At 40.6% G+C, this 25681-nt stretch overlaps 1 protein-coding gene and 10 non-coding genes across 11 annotated transcripts; 1 reads left to right on the top strand and 10 right to left on the bottom strand.

The window, feature by feature from the left end:
• Positions 1 to 1166: 1166 nt before the first annotated feature.
• Positions 1167 to 6703, top strand: LOC141335970 (neuronal acetylcholine receptor subunit alpha-9-I-like). The gene is made up of 2 exons (XM_073841472.1): positions 1167 to 1518; positions 5847 to 6703. Exons 1-2 carry the CDS (start codon positions 1179 to 1181, stop codon positions 6701 to 6703), a joined length of 1197 nt encoding a protein of 398 aa, XP_073697573.1. The 5' UTR covers positions 1167 to 1178.
• Positions 6704 to 21680: 14977 nt separating this feature from the next.
• On the bottom strand, positions 21681 to 21754 carry trnar-ccg (transfer RNA arginine (anticodon CCG)). Its single transcript has one exon. It is a non-coding gene; the product is annotated as a tRNA-Arg (tRNA).
• A 297-nt stretch (positions 21755 to 22051) lies between these two features.
• Positions 22052 to 22124, bottom strand: trnar-ccg (transfer RNA arginine (anticodon CCG)). Its single transcript has one exon. It is a non-coding gene; the product is annotated as a tRNA-Arg (tRNA).
• Positions 22125 to 22574: 450 nt separating this feature from the next.
• On the bottom strand, positions 22575 to 22647 carry trnar-ccg (transfer RNA arginine (anticodon CCG)). Its single transcript has one exon. It is a non-coding gene; the product is annotated as a tRNA-Arg (tRNA).
• A 305-nt stretch (positions 22648 to 22952) lies between these two features.
• trnar-ccg (transfer RNA arginine (anticodon CCG)) lies at positions 22953 to 23025 on the bottom strand. Its single transcript has one exon. It is a non-coding gene; the product is annotated as a tRNA-Arg (tRNA).
• A 305-nt stretch (positions 23026 to 23330) lies between these two features.
• On the bottom strand, positions 23331 to 23403 carry trnar-ccg (transfer RNA arginine (anticodon CCG)). The gene has a single exon. It is a non-coding gene; the product is annotated as a tRNA-Arg (tRNA).
• Positions 23404 to 23515: 112 nt separating this feature from the next.
• trnar-ccg (transfer RNA arginine (anticodon CCG)) lies at positions 23516 to 23588 on the bottom strand. The gene has a single exon. It is a non-coding gene; the product is annotated as a tRNA-Arg (tRNA).
• Positions 23589 to 24082: 494 nt separating this feature from the next.
• trnar-ccg (transfer RNA arginine (anticodon CCG)) lies at positions 24083 to 24155 on the bottom strand. Its single transcript has one exon. It is a non-coding gene; the product is annotated as a tRNA-Arg (tRNA).
• A 675-nt stretch (positions 24156 to 24830) lies between these two features.
• Positions 24831 to 24903, bottom strand: trnar-ccg (transfer RNA arginine (anticodon CCG)). Its single transcript has one exon. It is a non-coding gene; the product is annotated as a tRNA-Arg (tRNA).
• Positions 24904 to 25019: 116 nt separating this feature from the next.
• Positions 25020 to 25092, bottom strand: trnar-ccg (transfer RNA arginine (anticodon CCG)). Its single transcript has one exon. It is a non-coding gene; the product is annotated as a tRNA-Arg (tRNA).
• A 112-nt stretch (positions 25093 to 25204) lies between these two features.
• Positions 25205 to 25277, bottom strand: trnar-ccg (transfer RNA arginine (anticodon CCG)). The gene has a single exon. It is a non-coding gene; the product is annotated as a tRNA-Arg (tRNA).
• Between the last annotated feature and the right edge of the window lie 404 nt (positions 25278 to 25681).

Here is a 25681-nt window from a genome sequence, read left to right as displayed (position 1 = left end):
AAGGAAAGTGCAAGATAGTCTATAGTGGAAAGCCATTTTAATTGGTCTAGAGTTGCAGTCCCCAATTAAAACATTTTCAGTCACAATTTGACAGTTTTCCCCTTAAATTCTGAATCAACTGTTTATTCATTGCATGTTGTTTCTGTGACTGTTCAAAGTTCATATATCTATATGTAGAAACCACATTTGACAAATCAATGCGTCCACCACATCCTTGAAGACATGCGATAACCTTTCACAGATAAGAATTGTTTTTAATCTGTTCACTGCTTTCATTAAAAGCTGTAAGGTTCTATTGATGGTCAATGTTTATTAGAGCACATTCAAAATGATCTAACAGTAGTCCCACTAAAAAGTGCGTAGAAGAATGCACAGCATTATTCAATGTGTTGATGTGATTTCCACTGAAACAGCAAGTCAGCTTTTTAAAAGCCTGACAAAGTGGCATTTGACAGCTTGTGAGAGTTCACCCAAAGATGAAAATCATCTTTTACTCGCCCTCAATTTTTCCAACTTGTATGAATTTCTTTTAGCTGTTGAACACAACAGAAGATATTTTGAAGAATGTTGGCAACCAAACAGTTGGTGGTAGTAATTGACTTTCACAGTGTGGAATAAATACCACAGAAATCAATAGCTACCAAGTGGCTCTTCTTTTGTGTTCAGCAGAATAAAGAAACGCATACAGGTTTGGAACAAATGGAGGGTGAGTAAACAATGACAGAATTCTTATTTTACGGCAGACTATACCTTCCAAAAACTCCACATACAGTAAATATATTGTAGATGTATGTGCTAATGTTAGTCAGTACATCCTCAACATCCACAGATTATGAAGTGAAATCAGAATATATACAAATACCCAGTAAGGAGGAATATTACCAATTGTTTTGTTTTTTTCATTATTTTTTACATACAAATTATACATATATAGTCAAACCAAAATGTATTCAGACACCTTCAACATTTCTCATATTATCACAGTTTATTCATAAAGGTAATAAAATATGACAAGAACTCAAGAGATAAACTGTGTCAGAACAAATTCTTCTTGATAATGCCAGATAACTTTGATAGAAAGGTATGATAACAAAACATGGTCAGGTCAAAGTGTCAAATCAAATGGTCCTTTACTAAAAATCCCATCATATTCACTGTAACACCAGGTGGATATCAGAATGGGCATGGAGAGTGGAGACCTTTCAGACTTTGTGGAAAACGTGGAATGGGAGTGTCATGGCATGCCGGCTGTTAAGAACGTCATAATGTACGGCTGCTGCTCCGACCCGTACCCTGACATAACGTACACAGTCCTGCTGAAGCGCCGTTCTTCCTTCTACATCTTCAACCTTCTTCTGCCGTGTTTCCTCATCTCTTTCCTGGCTCCGCTGGGATTCTACCTGCCTGCTGATTCTGGGGAGAAGGTCTCACTGGGTGTGACGGTTCTGCTGGCCCTGACAGTATTTCAGCTGATGGTGGCTGAGAGTATGCCACCTTCAGAAAGTGTTCCACTAATTGGTGAGTTTAAAGTAGAGCATTTTCTTTTCTCTCTGGCTGAAGAAATCTGTCACTTCTGGTAAAATGCTAATTGTGTTCTGTTCATGCAGTTTGGATATAAACAAAAGTGACAACCATATGCTCTAAAGTACACTTTTTTTGTCATTCTCACTGTGGTTATAGACTTTACTCATGGCTCATTTGGCCTCCTAGTGGAAGTTACAATGAACTGTTTGTGAAGTGAAGTGAAAGCAGAGTACATAGTACAGGTCACAGTCTCAGAGTCTAAGACTCTCTATTGGAAATTAATGATTTTGAGATGTTTAAATATAATATATCAATGTTGTTGATATTGTTTATATTTTGTCTTAAGCATTTAAAATTGGACATAAAGTGAGGAAAATATATATTTGATCCCCTGCTGATTGTGTACGTTTGTCCACTGTCAAAGAAATGATCAGTCTATAATCTTAATGGTAGGTTTATTTGAACAGTGAGAGACAGAATAACAACAAAAAATGCAGAAAAATCCATTTCAAAAAAGTTATAAATTAATTTGCATTTTAATGAGTGAAATAAGTATTTGAGGCATTCACAAAACATGACTTAGTACCTGTGGCAAAATCTTTGTTGGCAATCACAGAGATCACACTTTTCTTGTAGTTGGCCGCCAGATTTGCACACATCTCAGGAGGGATTTTGTCCCACTCTAAGTCATCCTCTCCAAATCATTATGGTTTCAAGGCTGATGTTTGGCAACTCGAACCTTCAGCTCCCTCCACAGATTTTCTATGGGATTAAGGTCTGGAGTCTGGCTAGGCCACTTGAGGAACTTAATGTGCTTTTTTTTAGCTACTCCTTTGTTGCCTTGGCTGTGTGTTTTGGGTCATTGACATGCTGGAATACCCATCCACGACCCATTTTCAATGGTTCTCAACCAAGATTTGATGGTACAGGGCCCCGTCCATTGTCTCTTTGATGCAGTGCAGTTGTCCTGTCTCCTTAGCAGAAAAACATCCCCAAAGTTTCCGCCTTCATGTTTGATGGTGAGGATGGTGTTCTTGGGGTCATAGGCAGCATTCCTCCTCCTCCAAACATGTCGAGATGAGTTGATGCCAAAGAGCTTGATTTTGATCTCATCTGACCACAACACTTTCACTCAGTTCTTCTCTGAATCATTTAGATGTTCATTGGCAAACTTCAGACGAGCATGTACATGTGCTTTTTTTGAGCAGGGGGACCTTGCGGGCACTGCAGGATTTCAGTCCTTCACGGTCTAGTGTGTTACCAATTGTTTTTTTTTGGTGACTATGGACCCAGCTACCTTGAGATCATTGACAAGATCTTCCCGTGTAGTTCTGGGCTGATTCCTCACCGTTCTCATGATCATTGAAACTCCACAAGGTGAGATCTTGCAAGGAGGCCCAGACCGAAGGAGATTGACAGTTATTTTGTGTTTCTTCCATTTGCGAATAATCGCACCAACTGTTGTCACCTTCTCACCAAGCTGCTTGGTGATGGTCTTGTAGCTCATTCCAGCCTTGTGTAGATCTACAATCTTGTCCCTGACATCCTTGGATAGCTTTTTGGTCTTGGCCATGGTGGAGAGTTTGGAATCTGATTGATTGCTTCTGTGGACAGTTGTCTTATATACAGGTAACAAGCTGAAATCAGGAGCACTCCCTTTAAAGTGCATATTGCAGGTTAGAAACTCAGGTGAATTGATGTATAGAAAAATAATGTAGGAACCAGATTTTCTTTAAATTTACTTCAAAAAATGCTATTAAGGCTTCTGGACTCGTTTTTGTGCGAGAATTTTACTTCCGCATCTGAAAAACTGCCAAACCGGTAGTGACGTAACGAGAGGGAGAGCGGTCAAAGTAAACCATAGGAAAAAAATGGATCGCAATGACTGTTCGGATGCGGAGAACATTTAAAATGTTTATTTACACTCGTATGACGAACCACAGACACAAATATGAGCCTGCTATGTGGCCAAGAGAGCAGGGACATGCCAGAATTAAACAGAACAAAGGTCAGAGGAGACAAATTAAGTTGCGGTGTGAGAACAGGGCAGGTGTCTTGGTGAGAGATCAGTGTTAGCTGACGAAATCTAATCGGGCAAAATCATAGCATTGGTCATCTAGAAGTATTGATTCTACTTACCAATAACACAAACGAATAATCGTTGATCAAGTGTGTCACACTTGTTAATATCCGATGCGAACGTTACATGATATAGCGGGTTCTTATTACCGCGCGTGCGAGAGAGATGAACACCTTTTTGTTTTATATTATGCTTATATGGGAAATGCCCCCAAACTTGGTGTGCTGTTTCTGACTCTGCACTTTGAGGCTTGCTGTCTGAAATCAAAATAGGTTCTACAGATTAAATGCATTTCAGGCAGGGTCATAGACATCTCCAGGCCAGCAGGCATGAGTATGTTTAGGGTAGAGATAATTTATTATTCTGAGCTAAATATTTGTACGTACAAATAAACAGTAAAATGCAATCTCAATTACAGTTTGACTATATTCAGGTCACAAATACATATAAAGTAAAACTTTTTAATGCCATTGGTATAAGACAATTAATATTGACAGCATACAGTCAAGTTGTCTGCTGGTATTCATCAGGAAGCCCTTACCTGCATGTGTTGTGTCAGCTATTAGACAGTTTACAAAGGATTGATGACTTTATAAAGGTTTTGAATGGCCCCATTTAGGTGACAATCAATAAACAATAATCAAATCTCAATCACAAACTGTCTTACTGTATACATTTTTTATATGAAGTTTACAACATATATATCAAGCAGATCTGCATTTATGGTTAATTCAATTCAGTTTAATTTATACAACAATAAATCATAAATATTATTTCATAGTACTGTTAATACCCAACTTAAAAATCAACATTGCAACTTTTAATATACACATGTAGATGTACCAAACATATACTACTGAAAGAAAATTATTTTCAGTGTGGGTATCACACTAATGTGTTACATTAGTGGTGGTTAATAACAGCTGGCCTCCACTGCTTCAGATCTTCACACAGCCTCATGTCTTGCAATATCTCCCAAAGCCCTATAAACACACATGACAAAAAATTACAAATTAGCTGTGCAAACAATGTGACCAAGCTGTAACTAGACTTGATGGTCATAATATTAACAAACTGAGGATAACTGACCAGTTATGCCTTCTCATATGGTACCGTTTTTACACGGTTCTTAAAATTATATTGCTAATGCTTACAAGCTAGCTACGTGCTTTACAACAACACATCTGTGTCTCATTATTTAAATAAAGATATTCACAGATTTGGTAGGTATGAGAAGAAAAAACTAGACTTACGGTGCACAGTTCACGTTTTCGTCGAGCTGCATCTCTGACGGCTTCTGACGAACCACAGTCTGACGGCGGACCCGATTAAGGTGCTGTGTGCACCGAAGGAACTGCACCAGCTCTGAGCCTCACTTGGTTCTTGCTTCAGCATCTCATGTTGAACTGTATAATATTGCCAGGATGCTAATCCTCTGGTGTAAAGTGAACGCGTTTTTCGAAGCAGATGCTGTAGTATAGGCCCGTCTCTTCACCCGCACAAACGCACCCGGATACGGAAGATGCACCATTCTTTTTATTGTAAGTAAACCCACGGACACGATGTCCTGACAGGCTGGAGTTTGTACAGCCTCCATAAACACAATAATTTACAATGACGATGATCAATTGAAATTAAAAATAACTACCGAAAACAGACGAACTCACGACTGCTCCTACTGAATAGCAACAGAGCTTGGCGAACGACTCCCTCTCGTGACGTCATATGACGCGGTGTGGAAAAAAGCTGTTTTTGAGAGCGGTCAAGGAAATCGTCACTTTGTCGTCTAAATTTGTGCCCTTACGTCTTGTAAAACATTTTCAAATCCTGCATTAATGGTTCGTATAATATTTTCATACTCGAATATATGTTTATCTCGAAAAAATTTTTAACCTGCAATATGCACTTTAAGAGAGTGCTTCTAATCTCAGCTTGTTACCTGTATAAAGGACACCCGGGAGCCAGAAATCTTTCTGATTGATAGGGGATTAAATACTTATTTCACTCATTAAACTTTTTTGAAATGTGTTTTTCTGGAATTTTTGTTGTTATTTTGTCTCTCACAGTTAAAAATAAACCTACCATTAAAATTATAGACTGATCATTTCTTTGTCAGAGGGCAAACATACAAAAACAGCAGGGGATCAAATAATCCATTCCTGTAAACTGAGTCAATCCCAAACACTGATTGTGTGACTGTACAGCCTCTTTGTTATTTATCCCTTGTTTGTCTTTCCTATAGGAAAATACTACATTGCAACAATGACCATGATAACAGCATCTACGTCTTTGACTATCTTTATCATGAATATACACTTCTGTGGAGCAGAAGCCAAACCTGTGCCCCACTGGGCCAAAGTCCTGATAATAGACTACATGTCTAAGATCTTCTTTGTGTATGAAGTAGGGGAGAACTGCACCACACCTGAAAGAGACCGAGGCACCTTGTTCTCTGAAGACCCACTGGCTAGCCTGGAGAGAGATGGGTATTTTGACAAAGGGTTTTACGGAGACTTTAACCATGATGACAGAAACCACAGTCAGTTAAACGGGTACAATCACAGAGACCAGCGGCATGGGAATGGCTACCATCACAACAACAGTCCCTATCGACAACAGAGGCATGACCAGCAAAGGAGGACCCGCTCATGTTCAAATTCCCCTATCCGACAAAGTGCCCATCATCCAAAATACACACACTACATTGGTCGAGACGGAAGCGAAAAGCTCCCACTGACAAGCCAGGAGAAACTCAAAGATAGCGAACTCTCCATTCCCGAAAAACTTGGATACACCTACGATCACAGCAATGGCTATCTCAATGGAGTTAGCTATCACCATGATAATAGCTACGGCAAAACTGTAGGAGCAGATAGTTACAATAAGACCGCCACTGGCAAAGGATTCTTATGCATCTGCGGCCAACATCAGAAAGTGGTGCAAAACATTGAGTACATAGCTAACTGTTTCAGAGAGCAGAGGGCACACCAGGCCAAAGGGGCTGAGTGGAAGAAGGTTGCCAAGGTGATGGACAGGTTCTTCATGTGGGTGTTTTTCATCATGGTCTTCCTCATGAGTGTCCTGGCCAAGGCAACCTAGACCGTTTACACCTTAAAGACACAATCAGTTGATTATATATTGGCTAACACTATGTGTCAAAAGACCAGTTAGATACTGATTGTTTAATTTTTTTTAAACAATAATTCCTGTAATCCTAAATTTGTTGGCAAATGGGCCCATGTTCTACATTCAACTTAATATCTGGGTTACAGTTAATGCACAGATGTTAGATGTTTAAATGTCCTCCATTCAAGAAGATTCTCTGGTTGTAACAGTTCAAGAAATGGCATTAATATTTCAGGTGTAGACGTGTTCCCACATGTGTATATAGCGTAACACAATCTTTGTCTGGCATGGACACACATTAATAATGCACAATTAACTCTGCACATGCGCATGGACAGACATCCACACTAATGCACATTAAAAATGCATAAATAGACCATTCTTGAATGTTGATCACACACATAGTGAAAGACTTGCATCCCTGAACAATCTTATCTCATCAGAGAAATCGACCTACAATTTCTGTAATTTCTTGTTTCTTTGATTTGGTGTGCTTGTTCCTAACTTTGTTCTCTGCTTACATTATTCTTCACAAATGGTGCTACACAAATAAAAACCTTTATCAATCACAGAATCTTAGAAATAACAAATGCTCATAAAAGGAAAGAAAATTAGATGTAAATTGAACATTAGCATCTCAGACTGCCTACTGAAACTTGATTATATGGAGACATATCAATTCATCCACTTGTGTAAGTATTAAATTAAGCATTGCATTAAAATGAGCTGCCGAAATGCAGATTAGTGAAGAGACTTATTAAATAGGTGCTGGCCTAAACCTCTATCTTGTTAAAACATGACTTGTGGAATACTGTTTCTGGGTCTACTTATTTCAATTGAGCATATCTCAATAGCCGTTTATAAACACTTTTTTATTCAAATCACACATTTAGGCTAAGCCTTGGAAAACAAATGGTATACAGTACAGTCTCTAGGCTCATGGCGTCCCAGACACCCAAATTTTAACAATTCATAAATAACGAATCACTGTCTAGCTAGCCATTTGAAATCTCGGTTTTGGAGATAAAGAGAGATTTTTGAGAAAAACAAGCATCAGAACAAGTGCAGCAATGAGTAATTGAAGCCACTTTAAGGTGATTTTAGTCAAAATGGGTGAAAAATCATAAAAACAACCACTAGTAATACAATATAATCGGTTATCACTTTTGACCACAAGTTAGCACTGTCTCGAAACATTTTGAATACTTTCAGGTCATGGTCTCCATGGTACATACAAATTTTTGTAATGGTACACCAATGCATTGGAAAAAATGTAGCATTTGATATCATAATACTCTATTTTAGTCAATGGCAATTTCATGTTTTGTTTCATTATAGCGCCACAAAGACGCACAATCCTACCAAACTTTTTTTGTGTCCTTAGAGTGTGCTTTTACATATGTGTGTCAAATTTGGTGAAAATATCTTATTTTGTTTTGTGAGTTATAAACATTTTTATATATGAGAAGAGAAAAAATTACCGACGACTGACTTTGTTTGCATTTTTTGCCACTTACTATAAAAATTTTGGCAATTGGGCATTAGTGTATAGCCGGTACGCTATGTTTCTGAATTTCTTATGGTGGTTTCGTGTTGATAGGGGTAATGGCTTCTAAGATATTGGAAAATGTTTTATAAATGCTAAAATGCAACATTGCACGAACCATAAAGTAAAACCTGGCATGTTTGGTATCAGTGGACTCAGGAGTTTCATGTGAAAATAAGTTATAAGCATGTGAATATTTGATTTTACCACTAGGTGGCGCTGGCTTGAAACTTCTCAGGCTCCTTCAGGGCATGGTACTGATGACCCATACTGCGTTTTGTAATGATACATCAATGCGTTTATAAAATATAGCATTTTACTACAAAATCCAAATGGCCGACGCCCAAAATTACTTTTAAAATAATTTGTTTGCGTGTCAATCAACTTGAATTCCATAACTTTTTGCCAGCATGGTCTGAAGATGATCTGAACCAATTTTGGTAAAAATCAGACAAACCGTCTAGGACAAGTTCGAAAAAGTAGGTTTTTATTTCATTTTAAATTTTGTTTTTTAATTAAAAATCACATTTTGGTGTTCATTCGACTCAGCATGAGCCAAGGATTCAGAGAAAATACTTAACAGTTCAAAATTCATTAGCATAAACAAATTGAAAATTTGGACAAGTGGTGGTGCTAGAGAGTTTGAGTTACTCCAAATTTGCTAAGGTTAATGTTGAGACCGTCCTCTATCAGTGTGCCAAATTTCACAACTTTCCCACAAGCGGTTTTATGGGCTGCCATAGACTCAAGAGCAGAAGGAACAGAAGAAGAAGAAGAAGAACACCAACGGATATAATAGGTGCCATCGCATCTTCGGTGCTTGGCCCCTAATTACCATCCATTCATCCTCCAAACTGCTTGTCCTATGTAGGGTCATAGTGATGTTGGAGTCTATCCCAGCATCTCAGCATCCCAGCAGGAACTACTAGAGGCTACTAGAAAAGAACTTACTCTTACATATGTATACCTTTACATTTAGTAGGGATGCTAGAGACATGTCCCTATCAATATCCAGCAACTGCTGTTATATCCCCACCAAAATCAAACCTATGCCCTTCAATCTTTTCTTATTCCATTTTACTTCCATTTTAGTCCAGTCACAGTAGTGAGTCTCATTTTGAAGTGAAAGCAATCCCAACTGCAATCTTCATTCTTTACTGTCCACCATGAATAAAAAATGAAGGTCCAGTTGAGCGCATTGTTCTCAGGTTGGACATTGCACATTACTAAATTTAGTCTGGCAATTCCATAAGTAGGGGAGATTTGGGTAAGATGAGCCATTATTAGACATTTATGTGGTCCCCAAGATAAGGGAAAATGAGGCAGAAGTACAATGAAAGTATCTAAAGTAATTTCAGGATGTTTCCTATCATTTTAAATTATCAGAATCTATGACAAATGGTTCTAAAATTATGGCTTCTTATTAAAAAAGTGTTCCTGTGGCTCAATTTGCCCCAGTTAGGGGTAAGTTGACCTGAGTCAGTGGGTAAGATGAACCATCTGGGTGAAAATTGACCATCTGATTGAATCTGATTCAAACCATGTGAAATTTGAAAGATAATTTACCTCTTTTAAACTAACTTAATCAAATTTCTTTTTACAAACAGTCATATATCTTTTCTTAAAGCTAACCTTTAATTATTTGCATTTCTGAAACAATATGTTGAACACCAAAGTTTTAACCTTCCAAAAAACAGACTAAACAGAGTTTGTTGAATAAAATTAAATAAAAAACGAATTAGAATTAAGGAATAAATGTTTCTGAAACTAATAAAAATTTTAGTCAAAAGATTCTTGGCATGGTAGCTTTTCTGCAATGTTGAACAGACCATTAGGGACTACAGGTTGATAGATATATTTGATTACAATATGATAAAAAGCATCTTCTGGTTCTCAGAGATGGATTTGGTGCACTTGTAAACCAATGTACACTACAAATAATATGTATATATGACAAACTAAACCAGCTGTGTAATATCACATTAAAATATCAGTTAATACTTTAGAGATTTAACATAACTGTGCCTTATGGTGGGGTATGTTAAAGTGTTGTGAACAGAATATATACTACATTTTGCAAAATTTTATAGTACACCATTCAGATGTCATGGATACACACACATTTGAATACTTTTATTTGGATCTAAAAGACATTACAAAGAAAACAAGATCCAAATACTCTGGGAAGAGTCTTTGACAGGGTGACAGATCTACAATTCATAGCTCACATACTTGTACAGGTCCTTCTTTTTTTATAATACTCGGCACATTAGGGATAAAGGAAACATCTCCGTCTCCATATTTTCATGCTCCCTATAATGGCTGAAACTGAGCAGAATTTTGCAAGCTTTTTTGCCTTCTTTTTTTGTAGCCCCCCTAATTGCATCCCGCTAATCACACTCTTATGGACATGACCCAAACTTCCAAATACCAGAATTATCAATCTACAGGTATATCCAAGTTGGAGGATGAGATCTACCAGGGGTTGATATTTCAATAGTTTAGAATAATAGCAAGTATTCATATACAGATCAAAACAGCAGCCCACCTCAACAATACAAACAGATTTCATAACCTCATTAACAATTACAATGTCAGGAGTATTTGGAATGTTTGTGAAGTACTCACTGTTTGATATGTTATGATGAAACCAGTTAATTCGTACAGTGCTATGCTTGTAGATCTTACTATCATGTCCACCGATTACCATTTGTAAGTCCTTTGCAACCAGATCAACCAGACGGTCATGTCTGGCTACATAGAGTCCTTTATAATTGTAGCAGCCGTTTAGTATATGAGCAACCGTTTCGTTTTCCTGCTGTGTAGGATGTAATATACAATAAGGTTCATGCTTTGATGGATACCATATTGCCAAATTGTACTTTGTTGGTAGACATTGTAGTCTTGCTTTAATCAAGAATATCAAAATGTCATCTGAAATTGATGGATTAGACAGAGCAGAGTGAGACACTGAATGGTCGGCAAATTGAAGTAAAGCAAGTTTTCCTTGTAATCTGAGACCCGTCCAGTGCTGTCCGTTTTGGATCTGTCTAAGATGAAGAATTGAAGCTCTTGCGTGTTTAATCTGTAACTGGTGAGGAGTAGTGTCTTTATTGAGGATTGCCAGAGTGGAAACCAGTGGATCGGTGATTATGCTGTCATTAAGAGCCACTACTTCTCCATCGGGTCCCAACCAGGACAGCTGTATTCCTATGCGGCTGCAGAGGTCGTTTAAATCTAGCCAGTCAGAGCGCACTCCAAATCCGGCTGCTTTGATGTCCAACTTTCCGTTCTGCTTTAGTTTAAATCCAAGAAACTGGGACTCATTTATGGAAGCAGCAGGTATTTTGCGACGTTGTAGATGTAAAAACAGTGATTCACGTGATAATTCTCTAACAGTTGTATCGTCATTGTTAAGCATGTTTAAAAGGTGTCCTGTTCTGGACGCGGTGTAGAGCCATTCAATATTTGGGGCACCGAGACCTCCGTCTCTACGTGGCTGGAAAATAATGTCCCGAGTCGTGCGGCTATTAAGACAGAACCATTTCCTCATCAGCTTAACCGTTTCGTTGTTCATCGCTGACAATATACGTTGTGGGATATGTACATTCGGGAAGAGATGTTGGATTTTGGCTACTGCGATTAGCCTGATGGCTTCAATCTTCATCATTATGGGCAGTGGGGCAGCATCAATCAGCCCAAGTCTTTGGGTATATTCTTGACACAGCTCTGATATCTGTTCCTCCCAATCGCCACTGACGTTAAATTTATGGCCCAAATAAGGATATGTTTCATGACGTTCATACACTCGGATACGTTTCTGCATTATTGAAAAGGAAGGGGGCTTGTCAGACTTTGCTTTATACCATCTGTTTCCTCCACTACGTCTTTCATAGAATGCAGCACATTTTGTGTGTTTGATGTCTAAACCTGACCACCTTAAAAACTCATCTGTGCGGAGGAGCATGTTGGAAATTACACTTTCATCTCTTGAGGAGATTTCCACATCATCCGCATAACCTTGCACTGGGTTTGGGGATCGCACGCCTGCTGGTGCGCACTGGCACATCCACTTCATCCAGGAGTTAATCGCCAGAATGAAATTGATGGCGCTCCATGGGCACCCTGTTTTGATGCCAATTTTAAGTGGTATGGGATCAGTGAGGGCGGTTCCACATATGACCTGGATGTAAGAGTTATTATACACATCTTTAATTACATCTGCATACAGCTGTGGTAGTCCTATTTCGTCCAATGCATGAAACATGACATCGTGGGGCAATGTGCCAAATGCATCACGAAAATCCAAAAAGACAGTAAAGAACTTGGCAGATGAATGTTTGAAATCATCAATTCCCGTTTTAAGACAGAAGACATGTTCATTCATCCCCTGCCTATTGATATAAGCTTTTTGCTTTGGTGTAAGTATTCCTGTATCCACTAACCAAGGAAGTATTCGTGACAGCATACATTTCATAAACACCTTAAAGACTGTAGGTAGTAAGGAAATGTCTCTCCAAGTAGACAGGTCATCAGGAATATTATCTTTTTTGGGGATACGGTGTATCAGGGCCCCTTTCCATGATTCTGGAACTTTGCCATTTTCCAGACAGATGTTAAATATATTAGTCAGAATTGGGCACACCATTTGTTTTGTAGTTTTCAGTGTTTCATAAGTCACACCATCAAGTCCACTTGCTTGGGGAGGTCATTAACCACTTTCTCTACTTCAGTGACAGTGAACAATGAAGTGTTAAGCTGGCTAGATTGTACGGGAAGTAATGATCCGGTCCATGGCGGTGCATTTAACACGCCTTCAAGCCTCTCAGGCGCGCATTTAGAAATATAATAATTCTGCACGGATAGAATATTATTTATGCCGACTGGTACATTTGGATATTTACTGTTGTTAAGAATAATTTGGATTGCTCTAGATTTTCTATTCTGCCATAAATATGCAAGTTTATCTTTGCCCACCTGCTTTTGTTGATGGGTTCCACTCCTTGGTGCTCCCAGTGCTGGTTGAACGATGTCCCGCAAAAAGCGCAACTCCGCCTCAATCCAGCCGGCGAGGCAATCCACGGTCTGGGCCTCAGGAAGGCCACCGCTAACTCGCGGCATTTTCTTCAATACACGCATTGTGAACTTCAGCAAAGGTAATCCGAACTGCCTTCCATTTCGCCGATTGATTGTAAAAGTGCCGTTCTTAAAGTATACTCCATTCAGAATGCGGATGAGTCTGATCCATTTTTTCGTTGTGTTTCTCCTGAAAAGAGGAAGTTATGTTTATCTTCGAGATGTTTCGTGTCCAGAGTCTTTCTAAATGCTCTCTCTTGCTTTTGGAATAAAATCCACTCATCTTGGCTCAATGTTCTTACAGTGGTCGAAATGTCTGTAAAGTTTCCACCCGCTGGGTGATTGAGCACAGGATCGTGAATAGTCCAGCTTTGTTTGTAAATCCTGCCGGTCCGGAGCGCGTCTTTAAACGCGCTCTTTACTGTTGTTATAAGGCACATTGTCAAAAGTAGTAGCCAAAAGTCAACCATGACGAAATACACTTCCCTGCATTAACGCTGGCAGTTACAACGGGTGTTTGCTGTTAGAAGATCATGCAGGTGTGCACTCCAGTGCGGCCATGACACACACACACACACACACAAACAAAATGATAGTGCACCCAAGTACAGAGAGTATTTTTGCAAATGGTTCAAACAGGTCAGTGACAGTTCAATAACTGTCAGATCCTAGACAGTCTGAGCCTTTTTGATGTTGAAGCACTGGGCTAAACTCATAGCTGGTGAGTTCTATGCTAATTCTAATATAGATTCCACAAGTTCGCACTTACATACAATCAGGTTTGAGCAAACAGTATGCATATTTGGGATGCTGTCTGAGTGGAGGGCTCTGAACTCGGAATTTAGCCAAAACCCAGAGAACTCTCCCAAATCCGAACAGTTAAGAGTGTGGAATTGGGGTGGAAGAGGGTTGCTAGAAGGTAAGTTGGCTGTGTATATATATATATTGTGTATATAGAATTTCTTGCACAGCCAACTTAAATGTAAGCCATCAGTGGGACTTGAACCCACAATTAGGCCAGTGGTTTTCAGTGCTAGTTCTAGGGACCCACTGCTCTGCACATTTTGTATGTCTCCCTTATCTGACACACTTAGTTCAGTACATGGATCCAGAGACTGTCTTACTGTAGGAAGATGAGAGGGTCTGTATTACTTACTTTTGGAGTAAGTAACAGCTAACTTGGATAAATGTCCCTTAATAACCAATCACATTACAGCCTTCATGTGTGAATTTCAATCAGAGTTGTGTGACACTCAATCCCCTTTTATGAATACCATAGGAATGAATGAGAAGTACAGTAATCCCACCTGTCATGAAAAATCTGTGACTTCTCTTACAAAACAGCCTTTTTTTGTGGTAAACTCTAAAAATAGTTAAATCCAAAAGTATTGTTTAGTGTAAAACATGTTGAAGATTAACAGATCAGCTGTCCTCTAAAAAGCTGTTTATTCAGCATAGTACAGTCTCACCTCCATTGACATCCATTCAAAAAATGGCCTCTGGTCTCCTTTCCCATGTACTGCCAGACAGGGAGTGTTAGCTTTAGCTGTTACGCTTTAGCAATTATGCTTTTTCGGCTAATGGTTGCAGGCTCGCCTTCCGTTGACACACTTGGCCTAAAGGTGCGTTCACACCGGATGCGACTTGTGCGAATAAATCGTAGTTGGACGCATTTTAGTTTCCTCGCTTCATTCGTGCGTGAAATTTGCGTCATTCACGCATGAAATTTATTTCACAACAGACGCGAATTCGCGTCATGGGAGGGGAGTCTGCCACTCGTCAGCGGGAAAGTAGTTGTAAAATAGGTGAATGAGCTCAATTTGCCAGCTTTAGCTTGCTTGTAGTCTCAATATGTATATACAGGTCCTTTTCAAAAAATTAGCATATTGTGATAAAGTTCATTATTTTCTGTAATGTACTGATAAACATTAGACTTTCATATATTTTAGATTCATTACACACAACTGAAGTAGTTCAAGCCATTTATTGTTTTAATATTGATGATTTTGGCATACAGCTCATGAAAACCCAAAATTCCTATCTCAAAAAATTAGCATATCATGAAAAGGTTCTCTAAACGAGCTATTAACCTAATCATCTGAATCAACTAATTAACTCTAAACACCTGCAAAAGATTCCTGAGGCTTTTAAAAACTCCCAGTCTGGTTCATTACTCAAAACCGCAAACATGAGTAAGACTGCTGACCTGACTGCTGTCCAGAAGGCCATCATTGACACCCTCAAGCAAGGGTAAGACACAGAAAGAAATTTCTGAACGAATAGGCTGTTCTTAGAGTGCTGTATCAAGGCACCTCAGTGGGAAGTCTGTGGGAAGGAAAAAGTGTGGCAGAAAACGCTGCACAACGAGAAGAGGTGACCGGACCCTGAGGAAGATTGTGGAGAAGGACCGACTCCAGACCTTGGGGGACCTGCGGAAGCAGTGGACTGAGTCTGGAGTAGAAACATCCAGAGCCACCGTGTACAGGCGTGTGCAGGAAATGGGCTACAGGTGCCGCATTCCCCAGGTCAAGACACTTTTGAACCAGAAACAGCGGCAGAAGCAGTGGTCCAAAGTACTTTTTTCGGATGAAAGCAAATTTTGCATGTCATTCGGAAATCAAGGTGCCAGAGTCTGGAGGAAGACTGGGGAGAGGGAAATGCCAAAATGCCTGAAGTCCAGTGTCAAGTACCCACAGTCAGTGATGGTCTGGGGTGCCATGTCAGCTGCTGGTGTTGGTCCACTGTGTTTTATCAAGGGCAGGGTCAATGCAGCTAGCTATCAGGAGATTTTGGAGAACTTCATGCTTTTCAGCATCATTTTTCAGCACGACCTGGCACCTGCTCACAGTGCCAAAACCACTGGTAAATGGTTTACTGACCATGGTATTACTGTGCTCAATTGGCCTGCCAACTCTCCTGACCTGAACCTCATAGAAAATCTGTGGGATATTGTGAAGAGAAAGTTGAGAGACGCAAGACCCAACACTCTGGATGAGCTTAAGGCCGCTATCGAAGCATCCTGGGCCTCCATAACACCTCAGCAGTGCCACAGGCTGATTGCCTCCATGCCACGCCGCATTGAAGCAGTCATTTCTGCAAAAGGATTCCCGACGAAGTATTGAGTGCATAACTGAACATAATTATTTGAAGGTTAACTTTTTTTGTATTAAAAACACTTTTCTTTTATTGGTCGGATGAAATATGCTAATTTTTTGAGATAGGAATTTTGAGTTTTCATGAGCTGTATGCCAAAATCATCAATATTAAAACAATAAAAGGCTTGAACTACTTCAGTTGTGTGTAATGAATCTAAAATATATGAAAGTCTAATGGTTATCAGTACATTACAGAAAATAATGAACTTTATCACAATATGCTAATTTTTTGAAAAGGACCTGTATATGTAGGTCAAATTGAGTAAAGAGCGTTTTTTTAAAACTTACCAGATTGTGCGACTGCTTCACTCACTTTCTTCCTAGCAAGATCCTTTTTATTCCTGTTTCTATAAAAGTACAAAGATGTATCGTACAGCTCCAAGTAACCACAGATAGCAACGGTGATTTTGTCCTCCATTGTTGTTTCGGATTTCTGCCTCTGTCACTACTAGAGCAAGCTCCTGATTGGTTAACGCGGCGCAAATTTTTTGCCAAAGTTCAGATTTTTCAACTTTCGCGCAATTCGCTCAAATGGCGCGGCAAACGCTTAAAACGTTCAATGCGCGCCACTTCATTTGCGCTAATCGCACGTTTTGCGCCACAGGATGGCTATTCGCGTCTTTGCATTGACTTAACATGTAAATCACTCGTGCTTGCCGCTTCATTTGCATCCGGTGTGAACGCACCATAAGACTACATCTCCAAGGTCTGACAATATTTGATTAAATTACCATGATCTATAGTGTTTCCATTTTTTGCCAAATTAAATGAAACCCAGCAAAGACAAGCGAGGTGGGACTCAAACCCACAATCCCCAGCTCCGGAGGCTGATACCTTATCCATTAGGCCACTGGACCTTCCATTGACAGACTTGGCCTAACACAGCATCTCCACAGTCTGATAATATTTGGTTAAATTACAATGATCTGTAGTGTTTCCATTTCTTGCCAAATTACAGTTTTTTACGATTGTTTACACTCTAAAATAAACATTTCCACACAATTTGCAAAATTCTACTCCAAGGAGCAAAACACCGCCACAGATTTGCACAACATTACACACAATGTCTGCTTCACTCTTTTTGCAAAACATTACACACAGTGATTTGTAAAACTCTACACACATTTCGACACCTTAGACACAGATAAGGATTGTGAGGTTACTTCCTTGTCATTACAAAGCCCCGGATTGCCAATGACCACACTAATGAACAAATTGGATAAACACATCCACAAGGTGTGGAAGCACACATGTGCTAATTTGAAAACGCAGCACTCAGGAGTGCTATAAAAGGCAGCAGGTGAGTTCACCTGTATTCATCAAAAATGATGTGGATGAAATCTTATGGCCTGATCCAGCCAGACGGAGAGATGACCCTGCTGAAAAAAACCAGCATATGCTGGTTAGGTATGTTTTGGTGCTGGGATGCTGGTTTTAGCTGGTTTATGCTGGTTCTTTGCTGGTTTATGCTGGTCCTTTGCTGGTTTATGCTGGTCCTTTGCTGGTTTGTGCTGGTCCTTTGCTGGTTTATGCTGGTCCTTAGCTGGTTTATGCTGGTCCTTTGCTGGTTTGTGCTGGTCATGTTGCTGGTCAAGGACCAGCATAAACCAGCAAAGGACCAGCATTAACCAGCAAAAGAACCAGCAAAGGACCAGCATAAACCAGCTAAAACCAGCATCCCAGCACCAAAACATACCTAACCAGCATATGCTGTTTTTTTCAGCAGGGGAGGAATAGTTACAGTAGTTGTGTTGCTTTTTTTTTTCAGAGTCAAACTGTATGTACTTCATGCAGTAATTTTTATTTGTCTACAGATTTTATTTGTTTACAGTTTTTCTCAATTGCTAAGACACATTTCTTGAAAGCTGCTCTCCTTTTCTCTAAACTGTGAACACAAAACCCAATTTTGAAGCTTCATTCACAAAATCTCAGACTCTTCTTGCAAAACCAAACTTTCACCTCAAAACTGTTCAATCTGTGCTCAAAACTGAACTATGTTGTCAAATCGTGCCCCGAGTCAATCAAAATTAAAAACACTACTGAACAGTCGCTAAACACTACGTAGAAAAATAGAAAACACAATGCTCAGGACATGAAGCTGGAGAAATAAATGTTTATTGTTCACTGTAGGCTAAATGCATGTTGCAAAACAAAGAAAACCTGTGCATTTAGCACTTGTACAAAAAGACAAAACAGAAATCTTGTGCATTTACACGTAGCACTTGTAAAAACAAACAGAAATCCTATGCGTTTGCCACTTGTGAACAGTAAGCCCATGTAAAAATAAAGTACAAAAATATACAAATAAGTGCATTACTCAGCCACAGCATCATGTCTCCGTACTGGGTCAGGCCACAGGACTTCATCCACATCACAGGCCACATTTTGTCTGGCCAGGCAACAACATAGATGGGAAGAGTTCGTGTGAGAGGAGGTTGAGGTGGTCGAGGTGGTCAGCGAAGACAAAGAACAGTAATATCTGATGAAATCAGAGCGACTGTGATTGACCATGTTCTTGTCCATGGTATGAGCATGAGGGAGGCTGGACAAAGGGTACAACCAAACATCAGTAGATTCACTGTGTCCACCATAATCCGAAGATTTAGAGAAGAGAACAGGTAATTACCATTTTTTGACATTATAGTACAGTATGTAAATGTTGACAGCAATTACTGTATGACATACTATAGAGCTGGTAAGTCCCGCCCATCCATAAAACCCCACTGGACCTCTAGATTGAAAAATCGTCAATGCAAGTGAATGTGAGAAAATAATTATTTGACTATAATGTCAAAAAATGGTAATTACCTGTTCTCTTCTCTAAATCTTCGGATTATGGTGGACACAGTGAATCTACTGATGTTTGGATTTCATCAGATATTACTGTTCTTTGTCTTCGCTGACCACCTCGACCACCTCTCACACGAACTCTTCCTCTCAGGCCTCACAACCCAGTGTTCTCTGAACTGGCTTACTGTATATGTTCCCTCACATCATTAGCCACAAGTGTGATCAGTTTTGAGTTGTTGTGTTCAAGTGGTGAAACCTGTGCTTTAATTGTGTTTGACTTTTGTCACCTGTGCTCAGCATTATGCAGCACGGGTGCATCACAATGAAAATGTGTTGGCAAGTTGTGTCTAAACAGGTGAAAAGTGCTTATGGTTTTGCCAAAAGAGTGATTGATTCAATCAATGGGTTCAGGCAACTGAGCATTTGGTTCAGACATTAGGGTTTAGTGTTTTAGCAATTGAGAAAAACTGTATCTCAAACTAATCATGAAGAATGTTGTTTGTCACTATTTTGTTTTGTCACCGAAATGATCCCTTACATAACAATGTCTGCCCAAAAATCTAGCAAATGCTATTTCCTAAAATTATTTATTTTTACAAATGTGTTTTTTATTTATCACAGCAGTGTGAAACTGTCTGCAATAGTGTCTGATCATTGAGGACTGTGTTGGTTAAATGAAAACTAATAGCATTTTCACAAATATGTGTATATATTTTGACTGAAATGTGTATGTTTTGACTGAAGTGTGTCATTTTGCAAACAATCTAGGAATTTGGCAAATTGAGTGTGGTGTTTGGATAATTGTGATTATATTTTGAAAAAAAGAACCCGGTTTTCAAAATTGTGTGTAAACAATTGAAAAAAACTGTAAATGAAACCCAGCAAAGACAATCCAGGTAGAACTCGAACCCATAATCCCCAGCCACGGAGGCTGATACCTTATCCATTAGGGCACTGGGACGTGCATTGACAAACTTGGCCTAAGACTGCATCTCCACAGTCTGATAATATTTGGTTAAATTACAATGATCTGTAGTGTTTCCATTTTTGCCAACTTAAATGAAAACCAGCAAAGATGACCCTGGTGGGACTCAAACCCACAATCCCCAGCTCAGGAGCCTGATACCTTAACCATTAGGCCACTGGCCCTTCTCCTAACAAACACGGCCTAAGACGGCATGTCCACAGTCTGACAACATTTGGTTAAATTACAATGATCAGTAGAGATTCCATTTCTTGCCAAATTAAATGAAACCCAGAAAAGACGTCCTAGGTGGGACTCGACCCCAAAATCCTCCACTACAGGAGGCTAATACCTTATCCATTAGGCCACTGGGTCTTAAATTGACAAGTATGGCCTAACACTGCATCTCCACAGTATGAAAATATTTGGTTAAATTACAATGATCTGTGGTGTTTCCATTTCTTGCCAAATTAAATGAAACCCAACAAAGACAATCCAGGTGGAACTCAAACCCATAATCCCCAGCTCTTGAGGTTGACACCTTATCCATTAGGCCACTGGGCCATCCTTTGACAAGCTTGGCCTAAGTCTACATGTCCACAGTCTGGCAACATTTGATTTAATTATCATGGTCTGTAGAGTTTCCATTTCTTGCCAACTTAAGTTAAACCCAGCAAAGACGACCCAGGTGAGACTCGAAGCCAAAATCCCCAGCTCCGGACGCTGATATCTTATCCATTAGGGCACTGGGCCTTGCACTGACAAACTTGGCCTAAGACTGCATCTCCACAGTCTGATAATATTTGGTTAAATTACAATGATCTGTAGTGTTTCTATTTCTTGCCAAATTAAATGAAACACATCAAAGACAACCCAGGTGGGACTCGAACCTACAATCCCCAGCTCCGGAGGCTGATACCTTATCCATTAGGGCACTCTTTAACAAACTTGGCCTAAGTCTGCATGTATACAGTCTGGCAACATTTGATTAAACTGGCATGGTCTGTAGTGCGTCCATTTTTTGCCAACTTAAATGAAACCCAGCAAAGATGACCCAGGTGGGACTCGAACCCACAATCCCCAGCTCCGGAGGCTGACACCTTATCCATTAGGCCACTTGCCCTTCTACTGACAAGCTTGGCCTAAGTCTGAATATCCACAGTTTGGCAACATTTGAGTAAATTATCATGGTCTGTAGTGCGTCCATTTTTTGCCAACTTAAATGAAACCCAGCAAAGACAACCCAGGTGGGACTCAAACCCACAATCGCCAGCTCCGCAGGCTGATACCTTATCCATTAGGGCACTCTTTAACAAACCTGCCTAAGTATGCATGTCCACAGTCTGGCAACATTTGATTAAACTGGCATGGTCTGTAGTGCGTTAATTTTTTGCCAACTTAAATGAAACCCAGCAAAGATGACCCAAGGTGGGACTCAAACCCACAATCCCCAGCTCCGGAGGCTGATACCTTATCCATTAGGCCACTGGGCCTTCCACTGACAAGCTCGGCCTAAGTCTGCATGTATACAGTCTGGCAACATTTGATTAAACTGTCAAGGTCTGTAGTGCGTCCATTTTTTGCCAACTTAAATGAAACCCAGCAAAGACAACCCAGGTGGGACTCGAACCCACAATCGCCAGCTCCGCAGGCTGATACCTTATCCATTAGGGTACTCTTTAACAAACTTGGCCTAAGTCTGCATGTATACTGTCTGGCAACATTTGATTAAACTGTCATGGTGAGCAGTGCGTCCATTTTTTGCCAACTTAAATGAAACCCAGCAAATGTGACCCAGGTGGGACTTGAACCCACAATCCCCAGCTCCGGAGGCTGATACCTTATCCATTAGGCCACTGGGCCTTCCACTGACAAGCTTGGCCTAAGTCTGAATATATACAGTTTGGCAACTTTTTATTAAATTATCATGGTCTGTAGTGCGTCCATTTTTTGCCAACTTAAATGAAAACAAGCAAAGTCGACCCAGGTGGAACTCAAACCCACAATCGCCAGCTCCGGAGGCTGATACCTTATCCATTAGGGCACGCTTTAACAAACTTGGCCTAAGTATGCATGTCCACAGTCTGGCAACATTTGATTAAACTGGCATGGTCTGTAGTGCGTTAATTTTTTGCCAACTTAAATGAACCCACAATCCCCAGCTCCGGAGGCTGATACCTTATCCATTAGGCCACTGGGCCTTCGACTAACATGGCCTAAGACAGCATGTCCACAGTCTGATAATATTTTGTTAAATTACAATGATCTGTAGAGTTTCCATTTCTTGCAAACTCAAATCGAACCCAGCAAAAACAACCCAGGTGGGACTCGAACCCACAATCCCCAGCTGCGGAGGCTGATACCTTATCCATTAGGCCACTGGGCCTTCCACTGACAAGCTTGGCCTAAGTCTGCATGTATACAGTCTGGCAACATTTGATTAAACTGTCATGGTCTGTAGTGCGTCCATTTTTTGCCAACGTAAATGAAACCCAGCAAAGATGACCCAGGTGGGACTTGAACCGACAATCCCCAGCTCCGGACGCTGATACCTTATCCATTAGGGCACTGGGACTTGCATTGACAAACTTGGCCTAAGACTGCATCTCCACAGTCTGATAATATTTGGTTAAATTACAATGATCTGTAGAGTTTCCATTTATTGCCAACTTAAATGAAACCCAGCAAATGTGACCCAGGTGGGACTTGAACCCACAATCCCCAGCTTCGGAGGCTGATACCTTATCCATTATGCCACTGGGCCTTCCACTGATAAGCTTGGCCTAAGTCTGAATATATACAGTTTGGCAACTTTTTATTAAATTATCATGGTCTGTAGTGCGTCCATTTTTTGCCAACTTAAATGAAAACAAGCAAAGTCGACCCAGGTGGAACTCAAACCCACAATCGCCAGCTCCGGAGGCTGATACCTTATCCATTAGACCACTGGGCCTTCCACTAAAAAGCTTGGCATAAGTCTGAATATCCACAGTTTGGCAACATTTGAGTAAATTATCATGGTCTGTAGTGCGTCCATTTTTTGCTAAATTAAATGAAACCCAGCAAAGATGACCCAGGTGGGACTCGAACCCACAATCCCCAGCTCCGGAGGCTGATACCTTATCCATTAGGCCACTGGGCCTTCGACAAACATGGCCTAAGACAGCATGTCCACAGTCTGATAATATTTTGTTAAATTACAATGATCTGTAGAGTTTCCATTTCTTGCAAACTCAAATCGAACCCAGCAAAAACGACCCAGGTGGGACTCGAACCCACAACCCCCAGCTCCGGAGGCTGATACCTTATCCATTAGGCCACTGGGCCTTCCACTGACAAGCTCGGCCTAAGTCTGCATGTATACAGTCTGGCAACATTTGATTAAACTGTCATGGTCTGTAGTGCGTCCATTTTTTGCCAACTTAAATGAAACCCAGCAAAGATGACCCAGGTGGGACTTGAACCGACAATACCCAGCTCCGGACGCTGATACCTTATCCATTAGGGCACTGGGACTTGCATTGACAAACTTGGCCTAAGACTGCATCTCCACAGTCTGATAATATTTGGTTAAATTACAATGATCTGTAGCGTTCCCATTTATTGCCAACTTAAATGAAACCCAGCAAAGATAACCCAGGTGGGACTAGAACCCACAAGCCCTAGCTCCGGAGGGTGATACTCCATCCATTAGGCCACTGGGCCTTCCGTTTACAAACTTGGCCTAAGTCTGCATGTCCACAGTCTGGCAACATTTGATTAAATTACCATGATCTGTAGTGTGTCCATTTTTTGCCAACTTAAATGAAACCAAGCAAAGTCGACCCAGGTGGGACTCGAACCCACAATCCCCAGCTCCGGAGGCTGATACCTTATCCATTAGGCCACTGGGCCTTCCACTGACAAGCTCGGCCTAAGTCTGCATGTATACAGTCTGGCAACATTTGATTAAACTGTCATGGTCTGTAGTGCGTCCATTTTTTGCCAACTTAAATGAAACCCAGCAAAGATGACCCAGGTGGGACTTGAACCGACAATCCCCAGCTCCGGACGCTGATACCTTATCCATTAGGGCACTGGGACTTGCATTGACAAACTTGGCCTAAGACTGCATCTCCACAGTCTGATGATATTTGGTTAAATTACAATGATCTGTAGCGTTCCCATTTATTGCCAACTTAAATGAAACCCAGCAAAGATAACCCAGGTGGGACTAGAACCCACAAGCCCTAGCTCCGGAGGGTGATACTCCATCCATTAGGCCACTGGGCCTTCCGTTTACAAACTTGGCCTAAGTCTGCATGTCCACAGTCTGGCAACATTTGATTAAATTACCATGATCTGTAGTGTGTCCATTTTTTGCCAACTTAAATGAAACCAAGCAAAGTCGACCCAAGTGGAACTCGAACCCACAATCGCCAGCTCCGCAGGCTGATACCTTATCCATTAGGGCACGCTTTAACAAACTTTGCCTAAGTATGCATGTCCACAGTCTGGCAACATTTGATTAAACTGGCATGGTCTGTAGTGCGTTAATTTTTTGCCAACTTAAATGAAGCCCAGGAAAGATGACCCAGGTGGGACTCGAACCCACAATCCCCAGCTCCGGAGGCTGATACCTTATCCATTAGGCCACTGGGCCTTCCACTGACAAGCTCGGCCTAAGTCTGCATGTATACAGTCTGGCAACATTTGATTAAACTGTCATGGTCTGTAGTGCGTCCATTTTTTGCCAACTTAAATGAAGCCCAACAAAGATGACCCAGGTGGGACTCAAACCCACAATCCCCAGCTCCGGAGGCTGATACCTTATCCATTAGGCCACTGGGCCTTCGACAAACATGGCCTAAGACAGCATGTCCACAGTCTGATAATATTTTGTTAAATTACAATGATCTGTAGAGTTTCCATTTCTTGCAAACTCAAATCGAACCCAGCAAAAACGACCCAGGTGGGACTCGAACCCACAATCCCCAGCTCCGGAGGCTGACACCTTATCCATTAGGCCACTGGGCCTTTCACTGACATGCTCGGCCTAAGTCTGCATGTATACAGTCTGGCAACATTTGATTAAACTGTCATGGTCTGTAGTGTGTCCATTTTTTGCCAACTTAAATGAAACCCAGCAAAGATGACCCAGGTGGGACTTGAACCGACAATCCCCAGCTCCGGACGCTGATACTTTATCCATTAGGGCACTGGGACTTGCATTGACAAACTTGGCCTAAGACTGCATCTCCACAGTCTGATAATATTTGGTTAAATTACAATGATCTGTAGCGTTCCCATTTATTGCCAACTTAAATGAAACCCAGCAAAGATAACCCAGGTGGGACTAGAACCCACAAGCCCTAGCTCCGGAGGGTGATACTCCATCCATTAGGCCACTGGGCCTTCCGTTTACAAACTTGGCCTAAGTC

Source organism: Garra rufa, chromosome 6, assembly GCF_049309525.1.
Source record: "Garra rufa chromosome 6, GarRuf1.0, whole genome shotgun sequence".
In the NCBI taxonomy this organism is placed as follows: Eukaryota; Metazoa; Chordata; class Actinopteri; order Cypriniformes; family Cyprinidae; genus Garra; species Garra rufa.
This window is presented reverse-complemented; position numbering and strand designations above follow the sequence as displayed.